Below are 11,585 nucleotides of genomic sequence, written 5' to 3' on the forward strand. Positions count from 1 at the left end.
CAACAACGGCTAGAACGGAAGCCAGTTGCGGGGCAGACCGCCTTTGACGAAGATGACTGATGAATCAGTTTCGTGCGCTATCCCCGTTTGAAGCTGGTTGCGATGTGGTATTGGATGACATTCGTAAATAATCTTCTTCTGCTAATATCGGTGAGACAGGCGGTGTGGTGTATTGAACTCGAAAACTGAGCTGCATGGCATTGATGTCTCTACCGCCTGCACGATAGCGGCATATGAATGCACGCCAAGTCCTCCTAGCCCGTTAGACGGGAACCGCTTCCCATGCACGCCGAGCATCTGCAGTGCAGGATTGGTTGTTTTCGTGGTAATTTTGCATATGCCGAGTAAGAAGGGGCGCAAAAAAAAAAAAAAAAAAAAAAAAAAAAAACATGCCTTATGTGTCGTCTCAGCATCTTAGCATCGTGAGCTGAGCTGCTGCTCAGAGAAGAACAGGATGACATGGGATATACCCAGGATAGGAAGAAACTGAAGCATAACGTTGACGCATCGGCCGTAGACAAGGGCGACTGAAGCGAAATTCAAATTCATTGACGAGACGGTATCGAGCCGGTAGATACAGGCAGAACTAGACATGATACATAGTTGCCATGACAGTTCCTGCTTGCCTCAAGCTTATCCAGGACTTCGCCATAGTATCCGATCCGTCCACCTCATAGGTCCCATCTGGATGCTTGATAATGCTTCCAATCTGAGGGAAGCGAATGGCCGACATCTGAACCTAGTTCGCAGCCTTGTTTGACTCGCGGTCTTGACATAGGAAATATCCCGTACTTACTTGGATATATGCCATTGGCAGCATGGAAATTTGGCCTGTATACCTTGGGAGTCTCGCCTTTATCACGCCGTACCCACCAAATGAATCCATCGCCGTATCGCCTGGTATGAACTCCATGGATATGAGCGGGACCGCCGCAATGTTGTTGCAGTCGGTCTCGAAAGAGAGCCGACAGTCTGTTGGGCCCGAGTTCGCATCACGCTGAGCTTTCCTGTCGATTGCATATTGCACAAGCCCGTCCCAGTTCACGGACCCTAGGGCATCTTCCGAATTGATATCTGTCGTAGCCCAGTTTAGGTAAGTCAATCTGACTCGTGGTAGACATGGAGAACTCGCAAAAGTGGGATGATGTTCTAAAACTCCGTCCATATTGATGGGTCCTCGTGGAACTGTGGACCAAACCGGCCCATCGGTGCCAGTATGGACGACACGTCGCCATTAAAATCAAATTAAAGTGGTAGAGATGGAGGTAAAAACATGTGGGCGGAGTTTATATTTGGCAGGATCAGATCGTGCACAGTGAATCCTCGAGTGCCTGCCGCGAGCCCTTTTACCATTCTCCATCGTAAAGTGCTACCTACTATGCGACAGACAGCAAATACCGAACAACGGTGGGCATAAATACAGCGTGCGTTATAAATATACAGGTACTCGCTAAAATAGGACTGCAAATTAATGACCGAGAAGACTTCTACCGTTGGGCGGCAATGGGTTCTTCATCGGGAAATGACCGGGAGAAGCGTCCCGCCGCCCCAGATTGCGCTGTTCTGTTCTCAATGAAGCAGTGAAACGGATGGTCTTCATCTCCGTAATGGAACCCTGGTGGACTGCCTGCCGAAATTGCATACCATGTATATACCTATATCCGTCTCTCGATCCGACCATGGAAGGCTTCCCGAAAGCTGAGAATCGTTGCCGAGGGACCTAAAACGGACGTGGCTAGGGTTTTTGGCAATGACGGCCGAACTGAGACGAAAACTCTTCATGGCCTCGCGGAGAGTGGGTGGGTGGATAGGGAACCGAGATTAGCATCCAGACCACGTCAGTTTTGGCACCCTATCGGGTAATACCTCTCTGATACGGTGAATACAACAGTACCGGCGATGATGAAAAGTTGACTAGCCCTTGATTATGGCCTTCGAAGACAACGCCTCGATTGAACTTGCTCCGAACGGAGATGGAAGGCAAAATGCCAACGAGCCAGGTGTCATTTCCAGTCCCGCCTCCGCTCGAAAATTTCCAGGTGCCTACATGTAGGTTCCGTAAGGCCAAGCAAGAGGCGCCTTGACGCTAAAAGGCGGGAGACTCGGAAAGTGAGGAACGGGACGAGGTGATGGTCGAGAGAGAGATGCTACGGTGTACGAAGTATGGCCAATATGGTTGGCCAGTGGTCTACAGAGAGTGGGTAGCTGGACTGAAATCGAGTGTTTGTGGCTTGTGACGGGCGTCGGGAAGGATTCTGTATCGAGATTCGGCGCTTAGCGGTGTGATAACGTTGTAATTAGGTAGGTACCTACCGATATATTACGGCGTGGGGGTTTGAGGCGCACAGCGGTCGAGATTGGAGGCTTGTCGGTGGCAACGCCAGGCCAACCAGCGCCGCCGATTATTAATCTCGAGGCGGCGAACGATTTGTGCTGTGAGGGTACAGTGGTACCCTGGACACAGCTATTCGTATGTACAGTTACGAAGTACGGGGCTGATCTCAAAGGGGACCGGAAACGAAAGGAGAGTCGGGAGTTGTGGTTCCACGACCGCTCAATCTTGGGCCTCGTCGTCGATCCCCCTCCCAGAAAGGCAACATCCATCGCAAGATCGCATATCAAATTCCGAATCCTCAAGTCATCGGAAGGGATGCGGATCGGGATCGGGACCAAGACAAGGGATTACGTAGTGTAAAGTTAGCACCAGCTGACGAGGTTGAGCGTGACGCAAAACGCATGCCAATGGATAAGTTGAAGAGTGGCATCAGAGGGCCAAAATACCAGCCTGCATCAATATCCCCACGTATGATGCTCAGAGAGCGGTGTTTCCTCATTCCTAGCTATGCCTGGTGCGAGTTGTTTGCTGATCCCCGCGGATGGTGATGGAATGCGCACAGGCGGATCTCAGAGCTTCATGGACCGACCCATGGTGCGGCCTTTCTTTTCTGCCTCACATTCAGACTCGTAGAGCCAGCCACCCGAGGGCTTCCCTGCATAGCCACAGAGCCACATGTCTTGAGCATACCAGTCCTCAGCTGACGGGTTGGATAGTAGTGAGATCTAGCCATGAATTGACGCAATCCAGATAGGTGCGGGAGTGTCTCGGTTATACTTCTGGGCCGTCGTACGCAATATGTCGGTCATCGGAGGGAACCTAGAGCCCACTTGAAGAGAGAAGGGGTCCATTCTTCCTTCGCCCAACTACGTACACTACAACCACACTGATGCTATGAGCCTTGAGATGTTGTGAAAAGACAATACATAACTCTTAATATGAGGCACGCTAGGCAGGCTCCTTGTGCTGATTTAAGCGGCCGAGTCGGAAGCGGTGTAAATTCTTAGTTTGTGGGGTCGATCTTGCTGACGTGATGTGTGTACGAAGTACCAATGTCTGTATCCTCCCTGCGTCGAGTACGTTGTACGGATGGATCTTATTGTTTGTACCTGTACGATGCGTCTCTGTAAATCCCTCGAGAGTCCTCGCTACTTTTCCAAGGCCATCCATTGTACGGAGTAATTCATGGTTACGTACGTATGAAAAGCAAGCTGCAGGAATTAGCATTCCAAATGGCTTTCCGGTCCAACGATATCGTCATTGCCCAAGCCCGCCCGAAGATCTTGTTTCCGTTCAGTCTGACTGGCACTGTCCACTGTCCGTATCTCGAGTTTGTTCGAGTAAAAAAGTCGCAAATCACCCACCATCTCGGGTCGGGGCAGTGTTTGCGTGTTTGCTTATGTATATTGTATGTACATACGTTGTAGGACGGAAAAGAGATCCCGTGCCGGCACCGGTGCTCTGGTTGCGCAAGGTCCCGTTCGGCGTCGAGTTGATTGCAAAGTCGCCGCCGAGGTCGCCGAGCAGTCAGTCCAGCAACCATTTCATGCACTTCCCTATAATGGCGCCAACCGAGCCTACCAGGAACTCAGCCCCGCTTGTCAAGACGAGGCCAACGATAGACCCAAGGGCCCGGCACTGGTAGCGAGTCAACAACAGACCAGAAGATAACCCGGGACGTGGGTAAAACGGGATTACTACAACGTGCTGCTGGAGTAGTTGTACATACGAATAGTGTACATATGAAGTGTACGTTGTACGTTGTATGGTATGGCGTACATATTCGTTCAGAGAGGAATAGATGCTAGTTACGAGTACGGAACCGTCGTGAGACGGTGGCGTCTTGAATACTGGGCAAGTCTGTGAGAGCATGGATGCCCAGAAAGCGCAATCGTGTCGTCTCTATGTCGATATCTGATCCAATGCCAGCAAATCAGGTCACAAGATCTTCAGGCACAAGGTGAAGCCGTTTAAGGGGGATGGCCATATAGGTACCTAGGGGTTGTACGTTGTACGTTGTACTTCGTACGAAAATCACACATGTACCTCTCCACTATGTCGGGAGTCGTTGTCCGCAAGACTGACACTGTGTGATAGGCTGGTAAGTACTAGTAGATAACCGTGTTAAATAGACATTACCTGGAGAATATACACTGTCGACACAAAGTACCGGCATATACGTTGTATTGAGCCCCATAAAACCCACTCCCCGTCACTTCCGATCCCTGTCGTTAGGTTGCCCCTCTAGAGGTCCGGAAATGTCGCCCCTTGCACCCCCGGCGGTCGCGTCGTCTGGATCCCCCCTGGAATAATGCGCGCTTTCTCCTGTTACTTTTCGTATCCTTGCAAAGGACAAACCGGAAGTCCGCCGAGCTGTCTGCCCATGGCATGTACATATGTTGTACAACGTACTTTGTACATCGCTCATGCGTCCGTCAAGAAGGCTGCTCAGCTTGCCAAATGGAACGACACGAGACAAAAAAAAAAGGAGAAAGCCATTGCCCCTCAATACAGATTTTCGTGTAGCTACACGAGCGGGGGCAATTGGGACCCCTCACAAGACGAGTGTGAGGGCGTTCAATGGCGATGCAACTGACAGAGCGCTCGAGACGGGCACAGACGGACGCGCGGTGACCCGAGCGCTGGCGACAAACAAGGCTCACCATGATCAGGAGTACCTTGCAAGGAGTATCCGTACAACGTGCAACGTACTTCCTTTGTTATCACCAGAACACAGACCTCGATCTCGAACTTTGAGCATGAACACATGAGAAAACTAGGTTCGACATGGAACGGCAACATTATCCAAATGGCGATCAAGTTCATCATACCCCAGGATGATTATCCATCGGCCTGTCTGGGCTGTAAGTTCTTACCAGACATCTCCATCTTCCCGTATTTCGGGCTGCCCGACAAGGCGCGAACCTCTAAACACCTACGGGGAGGAGGGGTAAGGTGTTTCCGATTTCCCAATCACTCGATTTGACTCCGTTGGACTCATCATGTCCCGGTGTTGGCGAGAACAATATGGATTCCAATCTTCAAGGGTCTTGTTTGCCCAGAGTGAGCCATTCCCTCGGGTCGGGTCTGCTTGATCTCCATCGAAATCCTTGGAACCAACTCGAATAGGTGTCTGGACAAACGTGTTGTTGTCTCTTTTGGCTGACCAAGTGCCCTCTCGTTACCAGCGGCGCTGTTGACGCTATTATGACTCGAGATGAGGCTTGTTTCCCCCTCGACAGACGACGTTTTTATCGTACACGAATAATGGCTCAAGCACCGACTAGTAATAAATGACTGCACTCTATCCGTACCGTGTAACGGTAACATAGGTACGTTGTACGTCAACCTTACAACGTAGTTCCAGCCTAATATTGATTACTCCGGTGCTTGTGTACTTGGTATGCAACTATCCACGGGGCTGATGTAAAAGTCAGGAACCCCCCACCCCTTATGCACCACAGTTACAGACAGGGCACAACGTAGAATACGCACAAGGTACATTGTCTGTGCATGGACAGGTTGCTAGGGTATGTACAACGTATTCGTAATTCCTTCCATCCCTGCTACCGCTGGTCCGACTCCACTGCCATTCGGCACCCTTGTGGGCACGGTACCCATTTTACTGTTACCAAGTGGTATCCACACCCCCAGCACAGTCCATGTTTTGTTAGTTTCCCGTCCCTGACCCCTTCCCAAGTCCATGCTCCGTGCCAACCAAGTCCAAGTCTCCAAGCAAATATTCGTATTGAAGGGACCCAGGCCGACTTCGACATCCCTCTTCCCTTCCTCTCTCCCCCAGACTTCTTTCTTCAACGACTCGTCGATTCAGCAAAATCTTCGTCCAGCACCTACCGGACATAATATCAAGAACCGTAAAACGATACTTGGCAGGGCTTCCGTCCAGAATCCACTTTGCATAAGCCGGCTGCTATCCAACCACTCAGACCACTTCCTCTTCGATCGTCAACCCGGATTCGAACGAGGACAATCGTGCCATTTCGAGAACAGCGGGGCTTTCTCTCAGCTGGTCGGTTGATCTCGACTTGGACCAGGCCTCTCAGAACATACAGGACAACGAGACACCTCGGTGACGAGCAGGACCAGATAGCTGCAAGCTACCGGGCCGCTTTTATTCCCATCATAGTAACATTTCGCGCGCCGCGAATTCCCTGGAAGACGAAACCTTGCTATCCCCGGACTGCTAGGCTATTTCGAACCGAGTCGACCCGCCAGTCCCAGTGGCTCCTCGCGGACGGGGCATCACGGATATCTATAAACCCCTCTTCTCCCATGATTGGCAAAAAGACGCCTCGCCGAGCAGGGCAATGATGGACGAATATACCGACATGCGCGCCAGCCTCCAGGTGGCTCCCCTCAACCTCCATCGATGTGAATCAGACTCGTCATCCCATGACCGTGACGAGCCTCAACAGCACGACCACCTTTCCGACCACCGCAACCTCCACACTCGCTTGGACATGACACCGCCGGCCACCCCCAATGGCTCCCAGGAAGATCTGGCGCAAGAGGACCTGGCAGAAGAGCAGCCACAAGCGCCCCCCGTCTTCCACAACTTCTTGCGTGCTTTCTATCCCTTCCATCCCGGCTATTCCATGTCGGATTCGAGCGTAACATTGCCACTGAATGAGGGCGATGTTGTCTTGGTACATTCAATTCACACCAATGGCTGGGCTGACGGAACGTTGCTACTTACCGGAGCAAGAGGCTGGCTTCCAACCAATTACTGCGAGGCGTACGACCCGGAGGAGATGCGAAATCTGCTCAAGGCGCTGTTGAATTTTTGGGATTTGCTGCGGAGCACGTCCGTCAATGACAGCGAGATGTTCGGAAATCAGGAGTTCATGAAGGGTATCATTGCTGGTGTCCGGTGCCTTTTGGTGAGTTACCCCAAAAACATCCCCCCTCGCCCATGCCGCCCAACTTGGTCACTAACATGCCGGCAGGAACGGACACACTGCCTGACTCGCGAATCGGCCACCATTCAGCGTCACGAGGGCCTTCGCCGGGGAAGGAAATCCCTACTCTCGGAGTTGTCTTCGTTGGTCAAGACGGCGAAGCGACTGCAGGAGCCCCAAGGGGGCTTGCCGTATGACACCGAGATTGTCAATGATATTGTTGACGAGATGCTTCTGAAGGCCTTCAGGATTGTCACCAAGGGTGTTCGTTTCCTGGACGTCCTCGACGAGGACCTGAGGTCACGTGCGCCCGCCGTGACCGTCATGGACACCGTTATGGAGGAATCGCACGGTCCCCCGACGCCGCCCGCCGACTCGATCGGCTTCGAGGCGCAGTCCAATGCAAGCGATGCGTCTTGCCGAGCGGATGCAACAAGCCAGGCGTCGTCGAGCGAGCTGGCTTTGCCTTGCATAAGCGAGGTCGCACATGTCGCGCATGTCGCACACGCAGTGGCCGGGCCGACCAGCAAGCGCCTATCATCCATCACCATCACGGCCGCCAGCCCGACCTCACACCGCCTGTCTCAGAACATCCACCGGCACTCTGGTATCTCGCACCGCGTTTCCCTCGCTGGGCCGTCACCGCTTTCTCGACCGCAGCACCTGGTGTCCCAACGGCTCAACAAGGGGCACGATTCTTTCTTGTCTCACCTCGGCTCCTTCATCGGGCGCCTGCACCTGCAGTCCCAGTCTCGTCCCGAGATGGCCTTGGCCATCAAGCTCACCGCCACCTCAGGAGGGGATCTCCTGGCTGTCATCGATGTCGTATGCGGCAACATGAGCAGCTCCGATATGTTGCCTCGCGCGAGGGATTCCATGTTCGATAAGATTCAGGGTCTGGTGTCGGCCGCTGGCCAGATTATCCACGATGCCGCTTCCCAAGAGGAAGACGTCATCATGCCGCAGGACAATGGTGTGTTACTACTCGCAGCCACCGGGTGCGTCAAGGCAGCGGGCGAATGTGTTGCCAAGACCAAGTGGGTCATTGAACGCGTGGGAGACTTCGAATGCGAGATTGAACCTGGCTTCCTCGGAATCGACCTGTCCGTTCTGGACGTGCCATTTGAGCGACGCCCATCAGTGGCCAGCTCGGTTGCCGGAAGCACAGTATCCCAGGATACGAGCGTTGCAGGATCCTGCCGCACTGTGGAATCGTCGGGCACAGGGCTGCAACGCGTTCGGACATTGAGCACTGACAAGCCGCTTCCCGAGCCGCCCCAAGTCACCAGCCCGGTCGTCGACGAAACACCCGATCTCGCGCCGCAGGAGCAGTCGGCTCCCGACTCACGGCCGTCGTCTTCCTCTCTCAACGACGACAAGGTTTCTAGCGTGGTTCCCTCGGGGTCGTCGCTCCGACTGACTCTCCCTCCTCTACCCAAGTTGTCCACGTCTCTCCTTGACGCCGAGAGCTACAGCCCCGTTGAGAAGGCTGGCCTAGACACCGATTACCAGGCATCGTTCCAGTCGGAAGCCGGCACCGTGTCCAGCACCGAGAGCAGTGCGACTTACCACAGCCGCGACTCCGAATTGAGCCTCGTCTCGGAGACGTCGACACGGGCTACGACGCCCGATCACACAATGGCGCCCACGAACAAGCCATCCATGTCGGAGCTAAGCAATGGTGGCAGCTCCACCCACACTGAGGAGGTTGATGACGTGGAATGCAAGTTGCTCGAGAAAACGTACGCGCACGAGCTCATGTTCAACAAGGAGGGCCAAGTCACAGGCGGCTCCATCCCGGCACTCGTCGAGCGACTCACAACGCACGAGTCGACGCCCGACGCGATGTTTGTATCGACCTTTTACCTCACCTTCCGTCTCTTCTGTACGCCCGTTCAGCTAGCCGAGGCTCTCATTGACCGCTTCGACTACGTTGCCGAATCTCCGCACATGGCGGCGCCCGTCCGGCTACGCGTATACAACGCGTTCAAGGGCTGGCTCGAAACGCACTGGCGGGACGAGACGGATCGGGAAGCCTTGGACCTGATCGAACCCTTTGCCGAGCACAAGCTGAGCCAGGCGCTTCCATCGGCTGGGCATCGGTTGCTGGTACTTGCGCAGCGGGTTTCTAGCGAGGGCTCGCTGGTACCGCGGAATGTGTCGTCCATGAGCAAGGCGAACGCATCTATCGCGCAATACGTGCCGGCAGAGACACCTCATCCGGCCGTCAGCCTATCCAGGAGCCAGGCGAATGCACTCCAGAACTGGAAAAACGGGGGGGCCGCGCCCTGTATTCTCGACTTTGAGCCGCTCGAGTTGGCGCGACAGCTCACGGTCAAGCAGATGGGTATCTTCTGCGCCATTCTCCCCGAAGAGCTACTGGCTTCGGAGTGGATGAAGAAGGGTGGCGTGGGTGCTCCCAACGTCAAGGCCATGACGGCGTTCTCGACGGAACTCTCGAACCTCGTGGCCGAGACGATTCTCGAGCATTCCGAGGTCAAGAAGCGGGCGACGGTGATCAAGCAATGGATCAAGATTGCGCATCAGTGCTTCGAGCTGCACAACTACGATGGGCTCATGGCCATCATCTGCAGCCTGAACAGCAGCACGATCAACCGGCTCCGGAAGACGTGGGACATGGTGTCGCCCAGGCGGCGGGAGGTGCTCCGGCAGCTGCAGGCTGTGGTTGAGCCGTCGCAAAACAACAAGGTCCTTCGAGGTCGTCTCCACGACCACGTCCCTCCCTGCCTTCCCTTCCTGGGCATGTACCTGACGGATCTCACATTTGTGGACATTGGCAACCCGGCCACCAAGCAGCTCCAGCAGAGTCTGGGCGGCGGCGACGACGGGGCGGCCGAGGAGAACGGGGCGGGGCGGACCGTGATCAATTTCGACAAGCACACGCGGACGGCCAAGATTATCAGCGAACTCCAGCGGTTCCAGATCCCGTACCGACTGACGGAGGTTCCGGAGTTGCAGGAGTGGTTGGAAGCGCAGGTGTCACGGGTCCGAGAGGGCGACCGGGGCAACGTGCAAGTCAGCTACTACCGAATGAGCCTGCAGTTGGAGCCACGCGAGTCGGCACCGCGGACACCGGTCGAGGGAACGAGCGGGCAGCGGACGGGCGACTTGTTTGCGTGGATGACAAGGGAGCGAGGCGGCGGTCCTGTGATGGTCTAGGACGCCATGGTCAGGACCGCGCGTGCTCTCCCCGTCCGTCGACTATTTCCCCTTTTCAGACGACACGGCCGCCGTTACCACCACTACCATTCATTTCTATGACCACGACGGCGTCGGCGGCTTTTTCTTTTCTCAGCGAATTATCCGATCTATTTTCTTTTTCTCTTTCTCTCGCATCACTTACTTATTTTGTATGTCGATACATTCTCTCGACTTTGTTTGATACCCCTATTTGTTTTTCTCAGATTTCGCCAGCATTACACTCGCCGCGTCGCTCACACCTCACGCCTGAAACGAAATATCATTCGCTTCGATCGACTACGCCGTCATTGTCATTTTCCTGCCGACACTTGGGCGCTTCCCTTGGCTATGCATCGACAATCTTCTACAACACTTTACCACCACCTCGAAAGGCCGTCTCGACGCTGATTTGCTTGGCGTTGTGATGAGCACAGCTGTTACATTATTCTACCTCGGGGATGCCCGCGCGGGACTCCGGGGGCTTGTTACTACTACAACAACCATTACTACTACAAGGCGGAGAATGGGGGACAAAAACGGCGAGGGAAGAATAGGAAAAGATCCTCACAGGTCTGGGTTCCCACGAACGACTGGACATTGCATCCTTGTCTATTTTTATTTTATTTTTATTCTTATTTCATTTTTTTGCGGGATATGTTGCTGCGATTTATTACCTGATGCACATCCCAGCCATGAGCTTCACTGGCTTACTCTTCGCTTTCCTTTGTATGGGGGACTGCCACAAAAAAAGCATCAGGGAAAGGGAATGGTCTCGACGGGGCCAGAGGAAAGGCATGGGAACAAGTTGGATGGGTTCCGTGGCGTTTTTGGTGTAAGGATAGTCGCGTGTTGTCTAGATAGTTGATCCATATGGAGACAGCCCAATGGAAAGAAAGCCGAGGGGGAGCGCGCGAGGAGCTCTTAGGCGAGATACAGACAAATTACATTGGAATATTGCATGATATGAAGCGAATTCAACGTACGTGATTGAGGCTATGAATTGGAAGTCTGATGCGAGTAGTTGCGCGGCCTGAAATCGATCTTTGCTCCCATTACTGAGCAGCTCAGGAGTCTCCTGGGCTCGGAGAGAATTACTAGTTAGGACCAAGGTTTCGCTACAGTGCACGGCA

The 11,585-nt window shown here is 53.9% G+C and overlaps 3 protein-coding genes across 3 annotated transcripts; 2 read left to right on the plus strand and 1 right to left on the minus strand.

Moving 5' to 3' along the window:
• Positions 1-9: 9 nt before the first annotated feature.
• On the minus strand, positions 10-1,932 carry ACRALDRAFT_1094698 (uncharacterized protein; the record flags this gene model as incomplete). The annotated part of the gene is made up of 12 exons (XM_071019732.1): positions 1,477-1,932; positions 1,274-1,376; positions 1,109-1,185; positions 874-1,074; positions 797-831; positions 671-739; positions 600-632; positions 505-527; positions 390-438; positions 223-297; positions 158-190; positions 10-93 (listed from the first exon to the last, which is right to left on the minus strand). The coding sequence occupies exons 1-12, from the start codon at positions 1,679-1,681 to the stop codon at positions 10-12; spliced, it is 987 nt and encodes a 328-aa protein (XP_070872528.1). The 5' UTR covers positions 1,682-1,932.
• Positions 1,933-3,567: 1,635 nt separating this feature from the next.
• On the plus strand, positions 3,568-4,647 carry ACRALDRAFT_1072028 (uncharacterized protein; the record flags this gene model as incomplete). Its single annotated transcript, XM_071017923.1, has 3 exons — positions 3,568-3,665; positions 3,763-3,976; positions 4,468-4,647. The coding sequence occupies 3 exons, from the start codon at positions 3,568-3,570 to the stop codon at positions 4,645-4,647; spliced, it is 492 nt and encodes a 163-aa protein (XP_070872529.1).
• Positions 4,648-6,816: 2,169 nt separating this feature from the next.
• On the plus strand, positions 6,817-10,434 carry ACRALDRAFT_1035723 (uncharacterized protein; the record flags this gene model as incomplete). The annotated part of the gene is made up of 2 exons (XM_071015003.1): positions 6,817-7,236; positions 7,303-10,434. 2 exons carry the CDS (start codon positions 6,817-6,819, stop codon positions 10,432-10,434), a joined length of 3,552 nt encoding a protein of 1,183 aa, XP_070872530.1.
• Positions 10,435-11,585: the final 1,151 nt, after the last annotated feature.

The sequence above is a fragment of the Sodiomyces alcalophilus genome (genome assembly GCF_042370955.1).
Source record: "Sodiomyces alcalophilus JCM 7366 unplaced genomic scaffold ACRALscaffold_7, whole genome shotgun sequence".
Classification (NCBI taxonomy): Eukaryota; Fungi; Ascomycota; class Sordariomycetes; order Glomerellales; family Plectosphaerellaceae; genus Sodiomyces; species Sodiomyces alcalophilus.